Genomic DNA, 25625 nt, shown 5'->3' on the forward strand with positions numbered 1-25625 from the left:
CCAAGCTCTTGCACAAGTTGGTCCACCCAGCCAGCATGCCCTTTCCTCTCCAATTCTCAAACTCCTACGCATCCTTCAAAACCCACTGCAGATACCCCTCTTACATGCAGCCTTATTCAAACTCATTCAATTGTCTCCATGTGGGGACTGTGCTCCCATTCTTCCCTTTGGCCCAGGCTTGATCTCCCAGGACTGAGGGTACTTGTCTCTAGTTCTATCTCCCCCAGATTGGAGGACTGGGCTGGGACCAGCTGATAGGAAACCCAGCTGAGGCATGAGCCTGAAAAAACTCTTGAAATACAGACATCTGTGAGTCATGAACTCTGCCTGAGAGAAACCAGGGACAGCTTCTCAGAGGAGGTGGCATTGCACAAGGGTCTTGAAGGATTTTCTCAGAATATTAGAGCTAAAGCAATATATATATTTTTATTTTGGGGGTGGTGTGGGCTGCTCTGGAGGCCGAGCCTGGAGATCAGGGACCTGGGAAGGGGCCCTGAGAGGGGCAGAAGGGAGGAATGTGGCCGGGCACGGTGGCCAAGCCTGTAATCCCAGCACTTCAGGAGGCCGAGGCAGGCAGATCGCTTGAGGTCATTAGTTCAAGACCAGCCTGGCCAACATGGTGAAACCCTGTCTCTATTACAAATACAAAAATTAGCTGGGCGTGGTGGCAGGTGCTGTAATCCCAGCTACTCGGGAGGCTGAGGCAGGAGAATCGCTTGAACCCGGGAGGCAGGTGTTGCAGTGAGCTGAGATTGCACCACTGCACTCCAGCCTGGGTGACAGAGTGAGACTTGGTTTCAAAAACAAACAAAAAAACGACAAAAAAAAAAAAAAAACAGGGATTGGAGGTGGGGAGCAATTTGGGAGTCTCAGATGGAGACTTGGTCTTAGAACTCAGAAATCCCCACCTTGAGGAACCCACTCACCCTGAGCCAGAAGCCTCATCAGCCTCAAAGCATTTATTGAGCACTGCCTGTACATCCACAGGAGGGTGACGACAGGATTGACACAGTGACCCTCCTGTCCCCTTGTTGGGGGTCTCTCCTCTTCCCCCTCTAGGAGCTGAGGGGGCTGAGGAGCGGCACGGGGGATAGGGAGGGAGCAGCAGAGCTTCCTGGGGCCTCAAGGACAATACTTTCCTGTCCCCATTCTTCAGATGGGGAAACTGAGGCCAGGCAGGAGTTAGGGTGCCCTGAGTGACCCAGCAGGGACTGAAGGGGTTCTGGGTGGAGGTTGCGACATCTTAGGCTCAGTGCCCGGGGATCACGTACTCCTCTTCATCCATCGGGGCCTGGCCCAGTGACTGCAGGTTACAGTAGACAGGCTGGGAAGCCAGGTCGATGTCCTTGTAGTTCATGTAAAAGTCATTGTCCTCTGAAGGGTGAGCCCTGGGGGAACAGACAGACCAGGGTAAGTGTGGGAGGGGGAGGACTCAGGGGACAGGCGCATGAGCTTTGAGAAAGTTCAGAGTGGGCCAGGTGCTCTGGTTCACGCCTGTAATCCAGCACTTTGGGAGGCTGAGGTGGGTGGATCACCTGAGATCAGGAGTTCAAGACCAGCCTGGACAACATGATGAAACCTCGTCTCTATTAAAAATACAAAAATTAGCCAGGCATGGTGGCACATGCCTGTAGTCCCAGCTACTCGGGAGGCTGAGGCAGGAGAATCACTTGAACCCAGGAGGTAGAGGTTGTAGTGAGCCGAGATCGTGCCATTGCACTCCAGCCTGGGAGACAGCAAGACCATCTCAGAAGGAAAAAAAAAAAGAAAGCTTCAGAGTGGCTCAGTCCACTGCGAATATTTACATATGGGGAAACTGTGGCACGGGCTAGTGTTCTGACTCCCAGCCAGCCCCACCTCTCTCTGAGGAGGCTGGGGGAGGGCAGTGATTTAGGGAAGGTTCTGTGGGTGTAACGCTGCGGTTTGAGGACCCTGAACCCTTTTTCCTTCCTTAAAAATGAGATAGTGGCCAGGCGTGGTGACTCACGCCTGTAATCCCAGCACTTTGGGAGGCCAAGGCAGAAGGTCTGCCTGAGGCCAGGAGTTTGAGACCATCCTGGGCAACATGGTGAGACCCCATCTCTATGAAAAATTAAAAAATTATTCAGGCGTGGTGACGTGTGCCTGGAGTCCCATCTACTCGGGAGGCTGAGGTGGGAGGATCGCTTGAGCCCAGGAGGTCGAGCCTACAGTGAGCCGTTATCACACCCCTGCACTGCAGCCTGGATGACAGAGGGAGACCCCGTCTCAAAAAAAACAGAAATTGAGGTAGCTGTTCATTATTACATTAAAATCTAAATTTTTGTTTCCTCTTGAAAAATCGGAAGCTCTGGCCACGTCAGTCATGTGCACACAAGTGGCTGCACCCACACTCTGTGCTCCTTCCGATGGGAAATGCTTTCACCACAGAAGCAACTGACTTTGTGGCCCTCATATATAAAAGCAAGTCTCTGAGCCTCAGTTTCTGCATCTATAGAATTGGTCAAGGAGCAGGGAGCTACTTAGGAATATTTGTTATGGTCAGCAAGACCTCCAGAGAACTTTCCTGCCTCCTGAACATTCTAATTCCGACCCAGCTCCTCTTGTAAAAAGGGCCACCGGGCCAGGTGCGGTGGCTCATGCCTATAATCCAAGCACTTTGGGAGGCCAAGGTGGGCAGATCACCTGAGGTCAGGAGTTCAAGACCAGCCTGGCCAACATGGCAACACCCCGTCTCTACTAAAATTAGCCGGGTGTGATGGTGGGCACCTGTAATCCCAGCTACTCGGGAGGCTGAGGCAGGAGGCAGGAGAATCACTTGAACCTGGGAGGTGAAGGTTGTAGTGAGCCGAGATCATGCCATTGCACTCTAGCCTGGGTGACAGAGCAGGAAAAAAAAAAGACAAAAGGGCTACTTTGGGTTATACTCTAGTATGAATTGCCCACCAACCCCTAAGTGGTTGTAGGGGGACGAACAGGACTGGGACGCAGGGTTTGTGTCCTGTCTTTTTTGACTGGTTATGTGACCTTGGACAAGTCATTTTCCTGCCTCCCAGAGCCTCCATGTCTGTAACTGTAAGATGCAGGGTGGAAATGACACAGTCAATTCTAAACACAGTGTTTCTGGAGGCCAGTACATAAAGGAGGCTGATCCGGAAGCCTCGGGGACAGGGAGGCCAAGATGGACATCAGAGCACAGGCTGCTTTTGTGAGTCCAGTGTCTTCAACACCCTGCCTCAGACCATTTCTGCTTTTGAGCCATGTTTACATCTGCTTTGCATATTTTCTCCTTTCTCACCAACAGCCTTCCGATAGCCTCCCCACCTCCTGGCACGGACTCTGCTGCCCAAACACAGCCATGGCCGTGGCCCCTTCCTGCTTGGTCCTCCCTGTTCCTCTCAGGCCTCAGCTTTCAAGTCATCCCTTCTCAAAAACCATTCACAGCAAATTCTCTGTTCTTTCCCACCTCTGGGTCTCTGCCCCTGAGGGTCCCACCCCTTGAAATTCCCTCCATTCCCTTTTCCAACCTAGAAAAGCTTTTCTTTTCTTTTTTTTTTTCTTTCTTTTTTTTTTTTTTTTTTTTGAGACGGAGTCTCGCTCTGTCACCCAGGCTGGGGTGCAGTGGTGCGATCTGGGCCCACTGCAACCTCCACCTCCTGGGTTCAAGTGATTCTTCCTGCCTCAGCCTCCCAAGTAGCTGGGATTACATGCACCCACCACCATGCCCGGCTAATTTTTGTATTTTTAGTAGAGACAGGGTTTCACCATATTGGCCAGGCTGGTCTCGAACTCCTGACCTCGTGATCCTCCTGCCTCGGCCTCCCAAAGTGTTGGGATTACAGGCATGAGCCACCGTGCCCGGCCTAATTTTTGTATTTTTTAGTAGAGACAGGGTTTCACCATGTTGGTCAGGCTGGTCTTGAGGTCCTGACCACAGGTGATCTGACCGCCTTGGCCTCGAAAAGTGCTGGGATTATAGGCATGAGCTACCGCACCCCACACCAATCTAGAAAAGTTCACCTCATTTGTCTAAGCCCAGCAAAATCATCTAGAAGCCAGTGGCAGTGGCTCACACCCATAATCCCAGCACTTTGGGAGGCTAAGACATGAGGGTCACTTGAGGCCGAGAGTTTGAGACCAGCCTGAGAAACATAGCAAGATCCCCATCTCTATGAAAAATACAGAAATTAGTTGGGTGCGGCGGCATGTGCCTGTGGTCCCAACTACTCTGGAGACTGAGGCAGGAGGATCACTTGAGGCCAGGAGCTTGAGGCTGCAGTGATCTGTGATGGCGCCACTGCACTCCAGCCTGGGCGACAGAATGAGACTTTCTCAAAAAAAAAAAAAAAAAAAAAAAATGTCGGCTGGGCGCGGTGGCTCACACCTGTAATCCCAGCACTTAAGGAGGCCCAGGTGGGCGGCTCATGAGGTCAGGAGATCGAGACCATCCTGGCTAACACAGTGAAACCCTGCCTCTACTAAAAATACAAAAAATTAGCCTGGCATGGTGGCGGGCGCCTGTAGTCCCAGCTACTCGGGAGGCTGAGGCAGGAGAATGGCGTGAACCGGAGAGGCGGAGCTGGCAATGAGCCAAGATCACGTCACTGCACTCTAGCCTGGGTGACAGAGCCAGAATCTGTCTCAAAAAAAAAAAAAAAAAGGTCATCTAGTGGTGATGGGACTTTGTAGGGCACCTCTTTAGCATCTCATGTGTGTCATGGGGAAATGGGGGGCTGTCCCCATTCTATGGAGACAAAAATGGAGGTTCAGAGACAGCCTTGGGTCACATGGGACCTGGGCCTATGCTGCTGACCGCCACCGCAGAGCCCCAACTCCGCTCAAGCAGTTGCCTCCTGTCTCCCCATCCTTGGCCGCCAGAAACTGGGTTTACAGGTCATAAGGGGGAAGTTTGTCCCATATATGGGAACTCACTTAATTCTTACCCCAACACACTATGATGGGGGCTGTAATTCTCCCTCATTTTACTTTATTTTATTGATTTTATTTTTGAGATGGAGTCTCACTCTGTCACCCAGGCTGGAGTGCAATGGCATAAACTTGGCTCACTGCAACCTCTGACTCCCAGGTTCAAGCAATTCTCTTGCCTCAGCCTCCCGAGTAGCTGGGACCACAGGCGCCCGCCACCACACCTGGCTAATTTTTGTATTTTTAGTACTGACTGGGTTTCACCGTGTTGGCCAGGCTGGTCTCGAACTCCTGACTTCAAGTGATCTGCCTGCCTTGGCCTCCCAAAGTGCTAGGATTACAGGTGTGAGCCACCACGTCCAGTCCTCTCCCCATTTTATAGATGAGGAGACTGAGGCTCAGAGAAGTAAAGCTATTCACCTAAGATCCCACAGCCTTCAAGTGGCAGAGCTGGGATTTGAACCCCGGCCATCTGGGTGTGGAGGCTTAGTATTTACCACTTTGGCAGGTGTCTCAGTGGCTTACTTACCCTTGTTCAGCCCACTGGTGCTCGGTTGCTGGCTGGCCCACAAACATGTTCTCGTAGTCGGGAGTGGAGGGGCAGGATGGCATGGCCACTTGGGGCTTGGGGGCACTCCGGCTGCCGTACCGTGGCTGCAAGCCTAAACCGGGCTTGGGCCCATCCTGAGCAGCCCAGGGCTTGTCCAGCTCCCGGCTTCTGACCACTCGGCATCGCCAGAGTCTCCAGGCCAGCACGGGACCAGCGATGGCAAGTCCAAGAAGCAGGCACCCGCTGACCACCACTGCCCCGATAGTTGCAGGGGCCAGGCCAGGGGCGCAGCTGACCTCCAGGAAGGCAGAGAGGTTGTGCTGGGAGCTGGTTGTGTCCCAGCAGAGCAGAGGCTTCTGGCCAGAGCAGTTGTCTCGGCGGACGTCGTGCCAGGACTCCAGGGCACAGCTGCAGTCAGCCTGCAAGTCAAGGTCACAGCGGGCGGCCAGCGCCCCATCCACACGGGACAGCGGGTTGCGTAGCACGTTCAGGACCTCAAGCTTCTGCAGGTGGGCAAAGAAGGTCACTGGAAGCTCTCGCAGGCCGTTCCCAGACAGGTCAAGGAGAATCACGTTGCTGGCCCGCAGAGACTGGTTGTGGGGCAGGCTCAGGCTGAGGCCACTGAAATTCAGGCACGAGGCACTGAACTCCGCGTTCCAGTCCACATCCGCGGAGGACACGGTGCACGACAGTTCCAGGCTGTCTGACTCCGGCAGCAGCAGCGGCAACAGCAGCGTCCATGCCAGGGTGCCCCCCATTCAAGCAACCTATGTAGAGACACCGGAATCCTAGCCCTGAGCTCAGCCCTGTGGTAGCCCTCGCCTCCACCGCTAGTGTTTATTATTATAGCTCAGACCAGCTCAAGCCACTTCTGAAATGGTAAAACGCAGCCCCAGTCTGGTCGCCTCCTTTGGCTGGTGGGTTGCCTCAGTCTCCCCTTCTGGGGAATGGGTAGGTAACCCCAGTGCCTAGCGGGCTTGGAAGCCGAGGAGGAGACCCGGCCCAGTTAACCCCTTCTTCTATGTCCTGAACATTTGTGGCGCCCTCGTTGGCCAGGATGGGGCCCTGTGCAAATAAGCGGTTGCCTTGGAAACGGCCCCGCCCCCTGATCCCGCTCCCGGTATCTCCCAGAACCGCGGGTCGCTGGGAAGTCCTGGGATAGGGTGGAGTGGGGGCTGCTGAAAGGGTCTTCCCAGGTCTGGTTTGCAGTCCCTGCACAGGTTCAAGTTCTAGAGCCTCAATCCTACCTTTTGGGTCCCACTGCCACGCTTTTGCCTCTGCGATGCTGGAAAAGCTACGGCGCCCAGAGGCTGCGTCCTGGCCCACCTGGACACGGGGGCCGCAGCGGCCACGGCCAGCACCCTCCGCAGCGCTGCTGGGGTCGCTGGCGTTCCTCTGGCTCTGCACCCAGCGACTCAGGGGGAAGAGGAACTGGTGTCTGGGTGGAGTGCAGAGGGGAAGAATGAAGACAGAGATCCGCCCCCTTGCAGGGCCTCAAGGTTCTCACCAGAGGTGGATGGAAAGCAAGGGGGAGGGGTGGCCCAGGGTCCCGCTTCCCTCTTGCTAGAACCCAGTGACTTCATGTCCTCTATTAGCACCCCAACTGACTGCCACCTCATCAACTCGCTTCTCGATCTCAGCTTGGTTGGTTCCCAGCTCATGCAGTCATTTATTCATTCAACAAGCATCACCCACGCTGGGCCCCCAAGAGGCCTCAGCCCTGACCAGGTCCTCAAGGAGCTATCTTAAGAGAGGACAGAGCTGGACATAGACACTCCTAGTCCCATGCAGTCAAGGAAGGTCCAGAGGAAAAGACAGGGTCCTGGAAGGCTTCCTGGAGGAGGAGGCATTACAGTTGGGGCTTCAACGCATGAGTAGGAGTTCACCAAGATTCCCCAAACCTATCATTGGCTCTCCAAGCTCCTTCAAACCTCTCCCACTGAGTTCTTGCACAATGGCACCTCTATGCTGGAGGGGACAGTGAGGAGGGCTCCCAGCAGCTTGAGAAAATGTAGCTGGCTGGGATAGCATGGTTAGGAGTGGAGAGGATAGAAGGAATTGGTGGTGGGGGAAGAGGTCCATGTGGAGCCAAGGCAGGTGCATGGGCAGAGGGGCACTGGCTCAAGAAGTCCCTCTGGAGTGAGCCTGGTGTCTGGGGTGGGCAACGTGGGGAGGAGGCTGAGGTCCCAGAAGCAGATGGGGGCCTGAGGCAGACTGGAGGGGTAGTAGCGACAAAAGTGATACTGAGGAGGGGTGGGCTGGGAGAAGGCCTCACCTGAACCTGGTGTCAGGTGAACCAGGTTCCAACCTATGCCAGCCCCTGACTCACTGTGCCACCTTAACTGTGTGTGCCACCATGTCCACAGCTGTCAAATGCACAGAGGCTTCTCCGGGATCTGGGAGTCTGGGAGTCCACTCCCCCACGTTTTCCCCTCTCCTCAGCCTCTGTCCTTCGCATCGCCAAACTCCGAGAAATGGTCAAAGGCTTTGAACGGAGACCTTGAAGAAAAAGCAGGAAACTGCTCTTCAACATGTCCAGAGATGCTCATTCTTGCCAGGTGCAGTGGCTCACGCCTGTAATCCCAACACTTTGGGAGGCTGAAGTGAGCAGATCGCTTGAGCCCAGGAGTTCGAGACCAGCCTGGCCATCATGGTGAAACCCCGTCTCTACTTCAAAAAATACAAAAATTAGCCAGGTGTGGTGGTATGTGCCTATAGTCCCAGCTACTCGGGAGGCTGAGGCAGGAGAATTGTTTGAACCCAGGAGGCAGAGGCTGCAGTGAGCCAAGATCACTCCACTGCATTCCAGCCTGGGCAACAGAGTGAGACCTGTCTCAAAAAAAAAAAAAAAGTTCACACTTAATAAGAAAACTGCAAATCACAAACTGTCTTCACCAATCAAATTGGCAAAAATCCAACAGTGCAATGACATTCCGTGCCAGCCAGGCTGTGGGGTGTGTCCATGGTGTAGCGTTGGTGGAGGGCACCCTGGCACAGGCCACCGGAATGATAAACTCATGTGCCTGCTGACACAGCAAGTCCACTTCTGGGAATCTCTGCCTGAATATTTGCATGTTTACAGTGTGAACTGACTAACGAATAAAAAAATGTGGCTCAGCCTGGGTGTGGTGGCTCATGCCTGTAATCCCAGCACTTTGGGGGACCAAGGTGGGCGGATCACGAGGTCAGGAGTACGAGACCAGCCTGGCGGACATGGTGAAACCCCGTCTCCACTAAAAATACAAAAATTAGCTGGGCATGGTGGCACGTGCCTATAATCCCAGCTACTAGGGAGGCTGAGGCAGGAGAATCGCTTGAACCCAGGAGGCGGAGGTTGAGGTGAGCTGAGATCATGCCACTGCACTCCAGTTTGGGTGTTAGAGCGAGACTCCATCTCAATAATAATAATAATTTAAAAATTAGCCAGGCATGGTGGCTTCAGCCTGTAGTTCCAGCTACTTCAGAGGCTGAGGTGGGAGGATCCCTTGAGCCCAGAAGGTTGTGACTGCAGTGAGCCGTGATTGTGCCACTCCACTCCAGCCTATGCAGCAGAGCAAGACCCTATCTCTAAAAAATAATATAAAATAAATGGCGGGGCCGGGCGCGGTGGCTCATGCCTGTAATCCCAGCACTTTGGGAGGCTGAGGCGGGCGGATCATCTGAGGTCCAGAGTTTGAGACCAGCCTGACCAACGTGGATAAACCCCGTCTCTATTAGACCAAATACACAAAATTAGCCGGGCGTGGTGGTGCATGCCTGTAATCCCAGCTACTTGGGAGGCTGAGGCAGGAGAATCGCTTGAGCCCGGGAGGTAGAGGTTGCACTTGAGCCAAGATCACGGCACTGCACTCCAGCCTGGGCAACAAGAGCAAAACTCCATCTCAAAATAATAATAATAAATCAATCAATCAATCAATCAATCAATCAATCGGCTAAAATGTTCAGTTTTATGTTATGTGTATGTTGCAGGTTTGTTTGTTTGTTTGTTTGAGAAGGCAAAGTCGGGCGTGGTGGCTCACACCTGTAATCGCAGCACTTTGGGAGGCTAAGGTGGGTGGATCACAAGGTCAGGAGATTGAGACCAACCTGGCCAACATTGTGAAACCCTGTCTCTACCAAAAATACGAAAAATTAGCTGGGCGTGGTGGCATGTACCTGTAATCCCAGCTACTCGGGAGGCTGAGGCAGGAGAATCACTTGAACCAGGGAGTTGGAGGTTGCAGTAAGCCCAGATCGCGCCACAGCATTCCAGCCTAGTGACAGAGTGAGACTTCATCTAAAAAAAAAAAAAGAGAGAGAGAGAAGGCAAAAAGATGCTCCAGGCTCAAAGTGATTCATTGCAGCATTGTTTGTTACATGAAAAAAATAAAATGGGCCAGGCACAGTGAGTCATGCCTGTAATCCCAGCACTTTGGGAGGCCAAGATAGGAGGATCGCTTGAGCCCAGGAGTTCAAGACTAGCCTGGGCAACATGGTGAAACCCCATGTCTACAAAAAAAAAAAAAAAAAAAAAAAAAAAAAAAAAAAGAATTAGCTGGGAGTGGTGGCACATCCTCGTACTTCCAGCTACTCGGGAAGCTAAGGCAGGAGGATCGCTTGGGTCTGGGAGGCAGAGGCTGAAGTGAGCCGAAATCGTGCCACTGCACTCCAGCCTGGGGTGACAGAGTGCAGAGTGATACTCTGCCTCAAGAAGAAGGAAAAAAAAAACAAAACGGAAATAACTTAAAGGATTGGTTACATCAGTAACAGTTCAATTCATCCATCCTAGCATGCCACAGAGTTCTGAAAATGAAATTATAAATATCTATGAACCTATAAGGAAAGACTCATTCATTTCCTCTGCAAGCCTTTATGAAGTTCCTGTTGTATACCAGGTACTACAAACCACAGACACAGCAGTGAATAAAACAGACAAAAATCCCAGCCCCCGCTCCCCCCACCTCTCACTGTAGTTGGGGAAACAGACAACAGGCAGAATCCATCAGGAAAATATATCAAGTGCAGGTGGTGGGAATGCTGCAAAGAAAAATAGGGGCAGGAAATGAGATGGGGAAACTTTTATTTATTTATTTATTTATTTATTTATTTATTTATTTGAGAAGGAGTTTTGCTCTTGTTGCCCAGGCTGGAGTGCAGTGGCGTGATCTCGGCTCACTGCAACCTCCACCTCCCGGGTTCAAGCGATTCTCCTGCCTCAGCCTCCCAAGTAGCTGGGATTACAGGCGCATGGGACCACGCCCAGCTAACTTTTTGTATTTTTAGTAGAGACGGGGTTTCACCATGTTGGCCAGGCTGGTCGTGAACTCCTGACCTCAGGTGATCCACCCTCCTCGGCCTCCCAGAGTGTTGGGATTACGGGCGTGAGCCACTAAGCCTGGCTGCAGAAGCAACTCTTCAATGGGATGATCAAGGAACCCCTTAGGGAGTAAGGAGGAAGGGATGTGGGGAACAGCATCCAGGAGTGGGAACAGCATGTGCAAAGGCCCCATGGTGGGAGCAGACCTGGGTGGAGAGCAGATGTCTCCAAATGTTTGTTCAGGCTGCTCTAACAAATACGCCGTAAACTGGGGTAGCTTATGAACAACAGTTCTGGAAGCTGGGAAGTCCAAGATCAAGGCACCAGCAGATTCACTTCCTAGTTTGCAGATGACTGTCTTCTCACTGTGTCCTCAGTAGACAGCAGAGGGAGCAGGGGAGCTCTTGGGGCCTCTTTTATAAGCAGCAGAGGGATGGAGGAGCCCAGCCAGCAGTGAGCCTCATGCAGCTGCACGTCCTCCACGCCCAGTTCTGAGGCCTCTTAGAAAAAAAGGAAATAAAGAAATGAGGAAGTGCCAGACCCGAGGCTGCAGGTGGTGGGGGACAGGCAGGCCTGGGATCTGGGATAGTGAGTTTTGGAGGTGGGTCTGGGGGAGCTGGGGGCCTTGGAGTCTGAGGTCTGTGGGGTCCTGAGATCTGGGGACTCTGAGGTCTGGGGATCCAGGGGTCGGAGAGTCCTGGAATCTAAGGATCCTGGGGTCTGGGGGTCCTAAAGTCTGAGGATCCAGAGGTTTGGGAGTCCTAGGATCTAGGGGTCTTGGGATATGGGGGTTTGGTGGGGGGAGGTCTAGGGGTCTGGGGATCCAGAGGTCTGAGAGTCTTGGGGTCTGGGGGTCCAGGGGTCTGGTGGTTCTGAAGTCTGGGGATCCAGAGGTCTGGGAGTCTTGGGATCTGGGGGTCCTGCAGTCTGGGGGCCCTGGAGTTTGGTAGTCCTGGGGTCTGGGGTGTAGGGAAAAGAAAAAGAGATCAGACTGTTACTGTGTCTATGTAGAAAAGGAAGACATAAGAAACTTCATTTTGACCCGTACCCTGAACAACTGCTTTGCCCTGAGATGCTGTTAATCTGTAACTTTGGCCCCAACCTTGAGCTCACAGAAATATGTGTTGTATTGAATCAAGGTTTAAGGGATTTAGGGCTGTGCAGGATGTGCTTTGCTAATAAAATGTTTACAGGCAATATGCTTGATAAAAGTCGTCGCCATTCTCCATTCTCAAGTAACCGGGGACACAATCCACTGCAGAAAGCCGCAGGGACCTCTGCTCTGGAAAGTCAGGTACTGTCCAAGATTTCTCCCCATGTGATAGTCTGAAACATGGCCTCATGGGATGGGAAAGATCTGATCGTCCCCCCAGCCCGACACCTATGAAGGGTCTGTGCTGAGGAGGATTAGTAAAAGAGGAAGGCCTCTTGCAGTTGAGCTAAGAGGAAGGCCTCTGTCTCCTGCCTGCCCCTGGGAACTGAATGTCTTGGTATAAAACCCGATTGTACATTTGTTCAATTCTGAGATAGGAGAAAAACCGCCCTATGGCGGGAGGCAAGACGTATTGGCAGCAATGCTGCTCTGTTACTCTTTACTCCACTGAGATGTTTGGGTGGAGAGAAGTATAAATCTGGCCTACGTGCACATCCAGGTGCAGTACCTTCTCTTGAACTTGTGACACAGATTCCTTTGCTCACATGTTTTCTTGCTGACCGCCTCCCCACTATCACCCTGCTCTCTTGATGCATTCCTCTTGCTGAGATAATGAAAATAGTAATCAATAAATACTGAGAGAACTCAGAGACGGGTGCCGGTGCAGGTCCTTGGTGTGCTGAGCGCGGGTCCCCTGGGCCCACTGTTCTTTCTCTATAGTCTGTCTCTGTGTCTTATGTCTTTTCTCAGTCTCTCATCCCACCTGATGAGATATCCCACAGGTGTGGAGGGGCAGGCCACCCCTTCATGCAGGTCTTAGGATGTGAGGGTTCTGAGGTCTGTGGGTTCTGGGGTATGGGGATCCAGAGGTCTGGGAGTCTTGCGGTTTGGGGGTCCTGGGGCCTGAGGGGCCTGGGGTCTGGGGATCCTGGGGTCTGGGGATCCAGAAGTCTGGGGGTCCTGGGGTCTTGGGGTCCTAAGGTCTGGGATTCTTGGGGTCTGGGGGTGCTGGGGTGTAGGGATCCAGAGGTCTGGGAGTCTTGGGGTCTGGGGCCGCTGGGGTCTGGGCCTTCCTGACACAGCCCCAGCTGGCTACTCCCAGGTTTCTGGGAAAGGGGACAACTCAAGGCTCCACTGGCCTCATCCCTGGCTGAAGGGAGCCTGGAACTTTCAGACGCCACCTCCCTGTGGTCCCTCTGCTGCCCCCTGATGTACCTGAAGCCGTCCCAGGCTTGACTCCCAGGCAGGGCCAGCCAGTCTGCACAAACCTCCAGGCGGCCGCCAGAGATGGCCCCAGACAGAGAGACACCAGCCCGCCCCCCAGGGATACTCAGAGATGCCAAGAGACCCTCAGAAACACTTGGGGGCCACCATAGGCATGCAGAGACACCTAGGGACACTCAGAAACACCCAGGGATGCTCAGAAAACCCCACAGACCCCCAAGACCCTCAGAGACATTTAGAGACCTTCAGAGACTCCCAAAGACCCTCAGAGACCCTCAGAGATCCCCAGAGACCCTCAGAGACCCTCAGAGACCCTCAGAGATCCTCAGAGACCCTCAGAGATCCATAGAGATCCCCAGAGACCCTCAGAGACCCTCAGAGATGCTCAGAGATCCCTGGAGACCCTGAGAGACCCTCAGAGATCCCCAGAGATCCTCAGAGACCCTCAGAGATCCCCAGAGACCCTCAGAGATCCCCAGAGACCCTTAGAGACCCTCAGAGGTCCCCAGAGATCCCCAGAGACCCTCAGAGATTCCCAGAGACCCTCAGAGACCCTCAGAGATCCCCAGAGACCCTCAGAAATCCCAGAGACTTTCAGAGACATTCAGAGACATCCAGGCTGGGCACGGTGGCTCTCGCCTGTAATCCTAGCACTTTAGGAGGCTGAGGAGGGTTGATCACCTGAGGTCAGGAGTTCACGACCAGCCTGGCCAACATGGTGAAACCCCGCCTCTACTAAAAATACAAAAATTAGCCAGGAATGATGGTGCATGCCTGTAATCCCAGCTACTCGGGAGGCTGAGGCAGGAGAATCACTTGAACCCGAGAGGCAGAGGTTGTAATGAGCTGAGATTGTGCCACTGCACTCCAGCCTGGGTGACAGAGTGAGACTCTGTCTCAAAAAAAAAGGCTGGGCGGGATGGCTCATGCCTGTAATCCCAGCACTTAGGGAGGCCGAGGTGGGTGGATCACAAGGTCAGGAGATTGAGACCATCCTGGCTAACACGGTGAAACCCCGTCTCTACTAAAAATACAAAAAATTAGCCGGGCGTAGTAGTGGGTGCCTGTAGTCCCAGCTACCGGGGAGGCTGAGGCAGGAGAATGGCATGAACCCGGGAGGCAGAGCTTGCAATGAGCCAAGACCATGCCACTGCACTCCAGCGCAGATGACAAAGCGAGACTCCATCTCAAAAAAAAAAAAAAAAAAGATAAACATTCAGAGACATCGAGACCACCCAGAGATCCTCACAGACCCTAGAGATGCCCTGGAAAGCCCAGAGCCCCCCGCCCCGCCGAAAGAAACAGACATGGAGAGCCAGGCAAGAAGCTCCCTGGGGTGGCCCCGCCTCAATTCAACCCCATCACCACATTCACCCAACACCCTCAGGTCCTCAGAGCCCACCCTGAGGTGGGTGATGCCAGAGTCCCTCCAGGCCTCAGCCTGGGTGCTGCCCCAAGAACCCTCAGTCTAGGGAGTGGGGCAGCCATGGATGCCCAGCCCTGTGGGGTCAGATCAGGCTGCAACAGGGTCAAGGGCTGCCCTCCCCCTTCCCCAGCCACCTGCACAGACCCCAAATCTCCCACCTCAGCCTCCTCCTTCCCGGTTTTCTGCCACCTCCATCCTCTCTGTGACAGCCATGAGGCAGAGCAGGGGAGTTTAAAAACCCGCCCCCATGCCAGGCGTGATGGCTCATGCCTGTAATCCCAGCACCTTGGGAGGCCGAGTTGGGAGGATCTCTTGAGCCCAGGAGTTCAAGACCAGCCTGGGCAACATAGTGAGACTCCGTCTCTACAAAAAAAAAAATAAAATTCTTTTTGAGACAAGGTCCTTGTCCGACACCCAGGCTGGAGTGCGATGCCAAAATCATTGCTCACTGCACTGCATCCTCAGCCTCTGGGATTTGGGTGATCCTCCTACCTCAGCCTCCGGAGTAGCTGGGTCTGCAGGCACACGTCACCATGCCCGGCTAATTATTTGTATTATTTTAAGAGATGGGGTTGGCCAAGCGCAGTGGCTCATGCTTGTAATCCCAGCACTTTGGGAGGCTGAGAGCAGGCAGATCACGAGGTCAGGAGATCGAGACCATCCTGGCTAACAAACACAGTGAAACCCTGTCTCTACTAAAAATACAAAAAATTAGCTGGGCGTGGTGGCGGGCGCCTGTAGTCCCAGCTACTCTGGAGGCTGAGGCAGGAGAATGGTGTGCACCTGGGAGGCGGAGCTTGCAGTGAGCTGAGATTGCGCCACTGCACTCCAGCCTGTGTGACAGAGCAAGACTCCATCTAAAAAAGAGAAAAAAAAAAAGATAGAGAAGAGAGATGGGGTTTTTGCCATGTTGCCCAGGCAGGTCTCAAACTCCTGGGCTCAAATGATCCTCCTGCCTCAGCCTCCCAAAGTGTCGGGATTACAGGCTTGAGCCACTGTACCAAGCCAAAAACTTTATTTATTTATTTTTATGAGACAGGATCTGGCTCTGTCGCCCAGGCTGGAGTGCAGTGGCAAAATCTTGGTTCACTGCAACCTTCCTTTCTCGGGTTCAAGGGATTCTCATGCCTCAGCCTCCCGAGAAGCTGAGATTATAGGTGTGCGCCACCATGCCCAGCTATTATTATTATTACTATTATTATTATTTTGTAGAGATGGGGTTTTGCAATGTTAGCCAGGCTGGTCTCAAACTCCTGGCCTCAAATGATCTTCCCACCCCAGCCTCTCAAAGTACTGGGATTACAGGTGTGAGCCACCGCGTGCTGCCTAAAAAAATTTTTTTAAACTAGCCAGGCCTGGTGGTGTGCGCCTGTAGTCCCAGCTACTCGGGAGGCTGAGGTGGGAGGATCCGTTGGGCCCAGGAGGTCAAGGCTGCAGTGAGCCATGATCGTGCCACTGCACTCCAGCCTGGGCCACAGAGTGAGACCCTATGTCTAAAAAATATAAATTAAAAAGAAATACAAAGTCTGCCCGCAGGTCCCCTGCTGGTGGAATCCAGTCTCCCCCAGGGGGATGGGGAGGGCTGAGCCAAGCACCAGAGACCCTCAACAAGGCTTGGGAGACTGGAGGGGTCTGAGGGGCTCTGGAGCCAGCGGTCAGGACCAGAAGTAGGTGTAATGACCACGAGTCTGGGCCAGGGAGGACTTAAGGGCACAGCTGGAACGTGGACTGACATGGACATCATGGACCTGTATGCATTCATTCATCAAATGATGATTGAGGCTGGCTCAGACGCTTCAAAGCTGTGCCACCTAGGACCTGCACCTCAACCTCTCTGTGCCTTAGCTGCCTCCTCTGTATTTTTATATTTTTTATTTTATTTTATTATTATTTTTGAGATGGAGTCCCGCTCTGTCGCCTAGGCTGGAGTGTAGTGGCATGAACTTGGCTCACTGCGACCTCTGCCTCCCGGGTTCAAGCGATTCTCGACTCAACTTCCCAAATAGCTGGGATTACAGACGCACACCACCACGCCTGGCTAATTTTTGTATTTTTAGTAGAGACGGGGTTTCACCTTGTTGGCCAGGCTGGTCTCAAACTCCTGACCTCAGGTGATCCTCCCACCTCGGCCTCCCAAAGTGCTGGGATTACAGGCATAAGACACAGCACCCAGCCCACAGCATGACTTTTTAATAACATGAGAAGACCTTGTTTAAGGTCACATGGCCTTGTTGGTTATAGTAATGTTTTTGTTTTTGTTTTTGTTTTTGAGACGGAGTCTCGCTCTGTCCCCCAGGCTGGAGTGCAGTGGCGCGACCTGGGCTCACTGCAAGCTCCGCCTCCCGGGTTCACGCCATTCTCCTGCCTCAACCTCCCGGAGTAGCTGGGACTACAGGCACCCGCCACCACGCCCGGTTAATTTTTTGTATTTTTAGTAGAGACGGGGTTTCACCCCGTTAGCCAGGATGGTCTCGATCTCCTGACCTCATGATCCGCCCACCTCGGCCTCCCAAAGAGCTGGGATTAGAGGCGTAAGCCACTGTACCCGGCCTTAGTAATGTCTTTTTTTTGTTTTGTTTTGTTTTGATTTTTGACACAGAGTCTGGCTCAGTCACCCAGCCTGGGGTGCAGTGGCACAATCATGGCTCACTGTAGCCTGCACCTCCTTGGCTCAAGTGATCCTCCTACCTCAGCCTCCCAAGTAGCTGGGATTACAGGTGCACGCCACCACATTTGCCTAATTTTTCTATTTTTCTGGTAGAGACAGGGTTTCACCACGTTGCCCAGACTGGTCTCAAACTCCTGGGCTCAAGCAACCCTCCTGCCTTGGCCTCCCAGAGTGCTGGGACTACAGGCATGAGCCACTGCGCCCGCCCCGCTGGTTCTAGTAAAATTTTAAAAGCCACTGAATACCTTTGGGAGACTCGTGCGGAAATAAAACGTGGCATGAAGGCAGCCATGGTCCACCAAGCATGTCCCACCTGCGAGGCTTGCATTTCTTGGCTGACAGTGACGCTGACCACGGGAGGCCACGTCATGGCCACATGGCTCTCTTGAGAGCAGTCTTCAACCACAGACGGAAGGAGAGTTGGCTGTAAATGCCTCCGCTCCCTCCACCCTCAGGTAGGACAACAGAAGCACCTCTTCCGTGCTGTCTCCCTGAGAAAGGACCCATTCCTGGTTGCCCACGTTGAACCTGCTCACTGGCGCCCCCTGCAGGGCTCCCCTTCCCTTCCTGCCTCTTTACCCCCAAGGAGGGCTTCTGGGATCACCTCTCAGATAATTATGCCCCTGAATTGAGTCTTAGAGTCTCCTTCACCAAGCCACCAATTTTTTTTTTTTTTTTTTTTGAGACAGAGTACCGCTCTATCTCCCAGGCTGGTGTGCAGTGGCACCATCACAGCTCACTGCAACCTCCGCCCCCCCAAGTTCAAGTGCTTCTCCTGCCTCAGCCTCCTGAGTAGCTGGGATTATAGGCGCCCGCCATCACACCCGGCTAATTTTTGTATTTTTAGTAGAGACGGGGTTTCGCCATGTTGGCCAGGCTGGTCTCAAACCTGATCTCAGGTGATCCGCCTGCCTTGGCCTCCCAAAGTGCTGGGATTACAGTCGTGAGCCACCGCGCACGGCCCAAGCCACCAAATTAAGACAGTTCTTTTTGTTTTGTTTTTTTGAGACAAGGTCTCACTCGGTCACCCAGGCTGGAGTGCAGTGGCGTGATCTCACTCACTGCAACCTCCACCTCCTGGGCTCAAGCGATCCTCCTGGCTCAGCCTCCCATGTAGTGGGGACCATAGGTGTGGGCCACCACACTTCGCTAATTTTTTTATTTTTTGTAGAGATGAGGGTCTTGCTATGTTGCACAGGCTGGTCTCAAACTCCTGGCCTCAAACGATCCTCCCGTCTTGCCCTCCCAAAGTGCTGGGATTACAGGCATGAGCCAACATGCCTGGCCTAAATCAGCAAATTATAAAGGAGATTAGGCAGTAATAGTGCTGTGGTGCTGATCTGCCTATGGAGTGGCCATTCTTTTTTTTTTTGTTTTTTTTTTTTTTGAGACGGAGTCTCGCTCTGTCATCCAGGCTGGAGTGCAGTGGTGCGATCTGGGCTCACTGCAACTTCCACCTCCCAGGTTCAAGCGATTCTCTCGCCTCAGCCTTCTGAGTAGCTGGGATTACAGGTGTGCGCCACCTCAACTGGCTAATTTTTTGTGATTTTAGTACAGATACGGCTTCACCATGTTGCCTATCTGGTCTCGAACTCCTCAGCTCAGGCAATCTGTTTGCCTCGGCCTCCCAAAGTGCTGAGATTACAGGCGTGAGCCATGGCGATCAGCTGTAGCCATTCTTTTATTATTTTACTTTCTTAATAAATTTGATTTCACTTAAAAAAAAATGCCATGGCCAAAAAATTAGAGTCAAGGGGTCTGGGAGAGTAGGATGGTTCAAAGTTTTTTTTTTGTTTTGAAACAGAGTCTTGCTCTGTGGCCCAGGCTGGGGTGCAGTGGCACAATCATGGCTCCACCACATCCAGCTAATTTTTTATTTTTTGTAGAGACAGGAGGTCTCACTATGTTGCCCAGGCTGGCCTCATGTGATCCTCCCTCCTCGGCCTCCCAAATGCTGAGATTACAGGCATGAGCCACCGTGCCTGGCCTGGTTCAGTTTTTGTTTTTGTTTTTTTTTCTTTTTTGAGTCTGAGTCTCACTCTGTCATCCAGGCTGGAGTGCAGTGGCTCAATCTCGGCTCACTGAAATCTCTGTCTCTCAGGTTCAAGCGATTCTCCTGCCTCAGCCGCCTGAGTAGCTTGAAATACAGGCGCATGACACCACACCTGGCTAATTTTTGTTTTTTGTTTTTTTGAGACGGAGTCTCACTCTGTCACCCAGGTTGGAGTGCAGTGGCGCAATCTCAGCTCACTGCAAGCTCCGCCTCCCGGGTTCAAGCCATTCTCCTGCCTCAGCCTCCAGAGTAGCTGGGACTACAGGTGCCCACCACCACGCCCGGCTAATTTTTTTTTGTATTTTTAGTAGAGACGGGGTTTCACTGTGTTAGCCAGGATGGTCTCCATCTCCTGACCTCATGATCCGCCCGCCCCGGCCTCCCAAAGTGCTGGGATTACAGGCGTGAGCCACCCCGCCTGGCCTAATTTTTGTATATTTACTAGAGACGAGGTTTCACCATGTTGGCCAGGCTGGTGTTGAACTCCTGACCTCAAGTGATCCGCCCATCTCTGCCTCCCAAAGTACTGGGATTACAGGCGTGAGTCACCGCGCCCAGCCTGGTTCAGTTTTAAACGGGCTAGTCAAAGAAGGCCTCTCTAGAAAAAAATATGGACAAACAAGAAAAAAAGATGTGCAGGGAGGAGTTCAAAATGGGGACAGGATTTTTGGGGGTGTGGCGTGACTGCGTGATGTTTTCTGTATTTGCCTCCTCCTTGCCATGAAATAATTCAATACAGAAATATGTAAATATACATTTGTAAGCCGACCTGAGAGCAAGGGCAAGGTCAAGGTCAAGAGAGGCAGACTAGATTCCACGCCGGACCCTTGGGGGTCTTAGCTCAGGGAGGCTTCAAGGGGGATGCTGGGGGCGGGACCTGCTGGGACTCTCAGGAGTTGCTACATTGAGTCTCTGCTGCCCTCAAGTGGTTATACTCGGAACCGCAGGCGCTGGCTGCCTTGGCGAAGGCAGGCAACTCCCTAGGCCACACAGAGGAGTTCAGCACAGAGGGGACATTAGTAATCTTTAGTCCATTTGCTCAGCAACAAATATTTGTTGAGCACCTACTGTATGCCAGAAAGTGTTATAAGCACTAGGGGCACAGCCCTGAACAAAACATACAAATTTCGGCTAGGCGCGGTGGCTCACGCCTGTAATCCCAGCACTTTCGGAGGCCAAGGCAGGAGGATCACTTGAGGCCAGGAGTTCAAGACCACTCTGGGTAGCGTAGTGAGACCCCCTTCTCTACAAAACAAAGCAAAACATGGAAACCTCCTGCCCGCATGGAGCCCAAAGCTTCTTGGGGCAATAAATATGCAAAAATTAACAAACAAGATATCCAGGAAGGGCCAGGCGCATGGGCTCACGCCTGTAATCTCAACACTTTGGGATGCCAAAGTGGGCGGATCACCTGAGGTCAGGAGTTTGAGACCAGCCTGGCCAACATGATGAAACCTTGTCTCTACTAAAAAAATACAAAAAGTAGCCAGGCGTGGTGGCACACACCTGTAATCCCAGCTACTCAGGAGGCTGAGGCAGGAGAATTGCTTGAACCCAGGAGAGGGAGGTTGCAGTGAATCAAGATTGCGCCACTGCACTCCAGCCTGGGCAACAGAGCGAGACTTCGTCTCAAAGAAAAAAAAAAAAGTATCCAGGAAGATCCAACAAGGTAATATAATCCAAACAGAGGTTTGGGGACCTCTCCGAGGGTATGTCACTGGAGCTGAAGCCTGAAGGACGAAGAGAAGCTGGCCATGGTGTACAGCTGTAGAAAGGGTATCCTGGCCAGGAGAAAACCCGGTGCAAAGGCCCTGGGGTGGGATGACCTGGATGCATTTAACATAATCATGTCAAAACATGCTCAATATCAGGTACTTACCAAATGTGGACTCTGTGGTGTTTTTATGCCAAAGGACCCCAGAAGGGAAGAAAAGACTCGTGTCCCTGTACCATCCTGAGAGAGATGGACCTTAGGGTACCACAGGAAATCTTTCTTCCACCAATAAGAAGAGAGACTGAATCTGGGCACAGTGGCACACATCTGTAGTCCCAGCTACTTGAGAGGCTGAGGCGAGAGGATCGCTTGAGGCCAGGAGTTCAAGACCAACCTGGGAAACAAAGTCAGACCCCCCCCACACACAAAAAAATAAAATTAGCTGGGCTTGGTGGTGCGCGTTATGTTGTCCCAGCTACTCGGGAGGCTGAGCTGCGAGGATCGCTTGAGCCCAGGAGTTGGAGGCTGCAGTGAGCTGTGATTGTGCCACTGCACTCCAGCCTGGGTGACAGAGTGAGACTGTGTCTCTAAAAAAAAGGAGGAGGAGGGCCAGGCACAGTGGCTCACGCCTGTAATCCCAGCACTTTGGGAGGCCGAGGTGGGTGGACCATTAGGTCAGGAGGTCAAGACCAGCCTGGCCAAGATGGTGAAACCCCATCTCTACTAAAAATACAAAAATTAGCCGGGCATGGTGGCAGGCGCCTGTAATCCCAGCTACTCGGGAGGCTGAGGCAGAGAATTGCTTGAACTCAGGAGGCGGAGGTTTGCAGTGAGTCGAGATCGCACCACTGCACTCCAGCCTGGGCAACAGAATGAGATTCCATCTCAAAAAAAAAAAAAAAAAAAGGAGGAGGAGAAGGCGGAGGCTGGAGCTCTAGAGAGACGAGGTGAGGGATGGGCATTGTCAGGGTACCTCGAAGTCAGACCTGGTGCCTCCACTCCCTGATGTGTGTCCCCAGGCAAGTTGCTTTGCTGCTCTGAACCTTTCTCAGACATAGGTGAGTGCCACCTATGGGTCTCTCACACGACACCCTTGGTGCCGTGATGAGCCTCAGTTGCCCCATCTGTAACATGGGGAGAAGAAATGACAGCCAGGAGTGGTGGTGCATACCTGTGGTCCTAGCTAGTTGGGAGGCCAAGGTGGGAGGACTGCTTAAGCCTGGGAGGTGGAGGCTGCGAAGGCAGCTGGTTGAGGTTCAGCGAGAGCACTGAAGCAGAGCTCTGGGTGCACAGTGGGGCTTCCAGTTGCTGGCTCTGAGTTGAGGATTCAAGGCCAGGTGGGATCAGGTGGGGTGAAGGGATACCTGGGAGGTGAACCCAGGAAGCTCCTGGTAGGGAATGGGACATGAGACAGGAAGGGAAGTAGCCCTACAGGGGCACCAACTGCCAACAGACATGACACATGTGGATGAGTGGCGCTCAGCCCCGCCTGGGACAGCTGGGGGACAGTGTAGACGCTCATCTCAGAGGGGTCCCACTCAGGGGCGAGGAGCGTGGGGTGTTTTGGTTTGGGTTTTTTTGTTGTTTTTTTTTTTTGAGACGGAGTTTTGGTCTTGTTGTGGATGTGGGGGAGGGACGACGAACGTGAGGGTGGGAGGTTGTAGGTTCAGCAGAGGCTCCTTGGCCAGGAGTGCAATGGCGCAATCTCAGCTCACGGCAACCTCCGCCTCCTGGGTTCAAGAGATTCTCCTGCCTCAGCCTCCTGAATAGCTAGGATTATATACAGGCACGCGCAGCCACGCCTGTCTAATTTTTTTGTAATTTTAGTAGAAATGGGGTTTCACCGTGTTGTCCAGGATGGTCTCAAACTACTGACCTCAGGTGATCCACTCGCCTTGGTCTCCCAAAGTGCTGGGATTACAGGCGTGACCCACCACACCCAGCCCTGTGGGGTGTTTATCCACCCCCAACCTCATTTTGATTTCCTAGAAAACAGACCCAAGATGGCACACTGAGAATGTGGGGCACACGGGTATCCGGCCATGGGAGCTGAGGAAGGGCCCTGTGGGGGTGCCCCGGAGCAGGGGAGGTCATAGGAGATGAAGCTCAGTCCTGTCAGAGACCTTAGGGAGACTGGCATGTCCTTAGACAGGGCATTCCCAGGGCAGGCACGGTGGCGGCTCACACCTGTAATCGCAGCACTTTGGGAGGCCAAGGCAGGCGGATTGCCTGAAGTCGGGAGTTCAAGACCAGCCTGGCCAGCATGGTGAAACCCCGTCTCTACTAAAAATACAAAAATTAGCCGGGTGTGGTGGCAGGCACCTGTAATCCCAGCTACTCAGGAAGCTGAGGCAGGAGAATTGCTTGAACCTGGGAGGCGGAGGTTGCAGTGAGCCGAGATTGTGCCACTGGACTCCAGCCTGGGCAACAGTGCGAGACTCCGTCTCAAAAAAAAAAAAAAAGAAAGAAAGAAACGGCATTCCCTGGGCCAGAGAAAGCTACAGGTGAGGAGAAGCAGAAGCTGGCGGTGGGGAGTGCAGCCACGTGGTTAGGCCCAGAGTGGCCTGCAGCCAGCGTGCACCAGGAGCTACCAGCAGCTGCTACAGACCCTCCTCCTAGACCTGGGATTTCCAAGAGACACCTCGAGTCTCCCAGACCAGACAGGGTACTGGAGGCATTCTGATGGGTGGGGTATTGCCTATGGGTCGCTCACATGACGTCCTTGGTTCCTTTACGAGCCTCAGTTTCCCTATCTGTAACATGGGGAGAAGAAATGACGGCTGGGCGTATTGGTGCACGCATTTGGTCCCAGCTACTTGAGAAGCTGAGGTGGGAGGATCACTTAAACCCAGAGGTTAACGCTGCAGTGAGCTATGATTGTGCCACTGCACTCCAGCCTAGGCGACAGAGTGAGACCCCCATATCTAAAAAGAAAAATTAGGGATGCTGCCTCCTTCTTTGGTCTGGAGGGAGGATGTTACCGGATGATGGAAGCCAGTTCCCAAGGGTTAGTATGACTCTGGAGTTCAAGTGCAGGGCAGAGGGGTGGGGCTTTGATGTGCGGCCGGTGAGAGCCATAGAAGGTGCTAGAAGCACAGAAGTGTACCGGCTTTGGTTAAGCTTTGTGGAGGACGGACGTGGGGGTGGGAGTTGCAGGTTTGGCAGAGGCTCCTTGGCCAGGCCTTCCTGTATCCCTTCTGTCACCCGGAGTCCCTCGCAGCCCTGTGGGATTGGTGGCATGACCCAGTGGCTTGGAGGGGTCACTGAAGTTCAGCTGTCTCCCCGTCAAGGCCACACAGTGAGCCAGGGCACAGCTAGGTTCAAACCCAGGCCCAGAGCCTCTATCTGCGAATTTCTGCCTCCAGGCAACTAGTCTTGGGGTATAATCCCCATTTCAGAAACCCTAGCTGGCTGTCCAAGGAGTGAGGCTGTCTGAACACCCCTCTGCCCATGCTGGCCACCCCCCAGCCTTCCTGGGTCGAAGGCCCAGCTCCTCCCACCCCCCACCCTCGGCCTACCCTCGTGTTCACCAGCTGCTGTGGCTGCTCCCACCCTGGTGTTGTTTGGGTTTTAATTCTTGTGTTGCATTTAGAAAATTACCCATAATTACAGCTTCTGAGAGGAAACGGTCTCCTAGCACAGACCCGGCTCCCAGCTGTGGCCGCCTCCCACGCACGCACGGCTGGGGAGGGGTTGCAGGGGGCGCCAGCCCCAGTCCTGGCCCCTCCCAGGGCCCCCCACTTTAATGAGGAGGAGGGAGAGAGGCCGTTTCCGCCACCTATGGAGAAGAAAAACCACCAGCAGGAAAACCCAACCCGGCCTCCTCTGCAGGAATCGGGAGTACTCGTGGGCCCCCCACTGCTGTGTCCTCAAGGAGACAGGACCCAGAGGAAGGCGGAGGCGGCCAACTGAGGACGGGATGCGTTATTTCATCCGAATACTGCCAAGTCCAACTAGGGACTGTGCGGAAACAGTCTTGCGGGGGCAGTGCCCAGGGAAGGCTTGGAGGAGGAGGAGGAAGAGGAGGAGGGAGAGGAAAAGGAAGAGGAGGAGTTGGCCTCCTCCACCAGGAGGACCAAGGAGGAACCCTTGGCCAAAGGAGGAGCCTCAGTAGGCCAGGCCAGAAACCAGAGAAAAAGCGTTCCAGGCGGCAGGAACCGCTAGCGCAAAGGCTTGTGGGTGGGACTGTGCAGGGTGGATCCAGGGTGAGAGTAAAGTCGTCCCCTTCTCCTGGCAACCCCCCTGCCCTAAAAGCAGATTCTCCTTAGGGCTCCTCCAGGCACAGGCCCTGACCCGTATTTAGGGGACATCCATGGTGGGTGACTCACCACTGTCCACCCCAAGAAGCAGAGACCCAGCCGAGGACCTGCCCTGGGCCCCTTCCCGGGGCAACCTCCCTGCCCGCTCTGTGCCACCTTGATCTCACTGGCAACCCCACGGAGCTTCTTAGGTTTTTTTAGTTTTTGTTGTTGTTTTGAGACAGAGTCTCACTCTATGCCCAGGCTGGAGTGCAATCTTGGCTCACTGCAACCTCCGCCTCCCAGGTTCAAGCGATTCTCCTGCCTCAGCCTCCTGAGTAGCTGGGATTACAGACGCCCGCCACTACACCCAGCTAATTTTTGTGTTTTGAATAGAA

The 25625-nt window shown here is 53.4% G+C and overlaps 1 protein-coding gene across 2 annotated transcripts; it reads right to left on the reverse strand.

The window, feature by feature from the left end:
• Window positions 1-400: 400 nt before the first annotated feature.
• LRRC25 (leucine rich repeat containing 25) lies at window positions 401-17555 on the reverse strand. 2 transcript variants are annotated; one of them, XM_063657457.1, is made up of 7 exons: window positions 17468-17555; window positions 10958-11251; window positions 9611-9731; window positions 7731-7954; window positions 6703-6893; window positions 5435-6222; window positions 401-1388 (listed from the first exon to the last, which is right to left on the reverse strand). In XM_063657457.1, the coding sequence occupies exons 6-7, from the start codon at window positions 6211-6213 to the stop codon at window positions 1250-1252; spliced, it is 918 nt and encodes a 305-aa protein (XP_063513527.1). In that variant the 5' UTR covers window positions 6214-6222; window positions 6703-6893; window positions 7731-7954; window positions 9611-9731; window positions 10958-11251; window positions 17468-17555; the 3' UTR covers window positions 401-1249. The 2 variants fall into 2 exon arrangements, with proteins under 2 accessions (XP_063513527.1, XP_054322023.1); XM_054466048.2 differs by lacking the exon at window positions 17468-17555 and having other exon boundaries at window positions 10958-11317.
• Window positions 17556-25625: the final 8070 nt, after the last annotated feature.

This window comes from Pongo pygmaeus, chromosome 20 (genome assembly GCF_028885625.2).
Source record: "Pongo pygmaeus isolate AG05252 chromosome 20, NHGRI_mPonPyg2-v2.0_pri, whole genome shotgun sequence".
Classification (NCBI taxonomy): domain Eukaryota; kingdom Metazoa; phylum Chordata; class Mammalia; order Primates; family Hominidae; genus Pongo; species Pongo pygmaeus.

Coding starts and splice junctions, on each gene's coding strand:
- LRRC25 (XM_063657457.1), bottom strand. CDS start 6,213: ATGGGGGGCACCCTGGCATGGACGCTGCTGTTGCCGCTGCTGCTGCCG. Junction 1,389..5,434: donor CACCAGTGGGCTGAACAAGG/GTAAGTAAGCCA, acceptor CTGTTCCCCCAG/GGCTCACCCTTCAGAGGACA.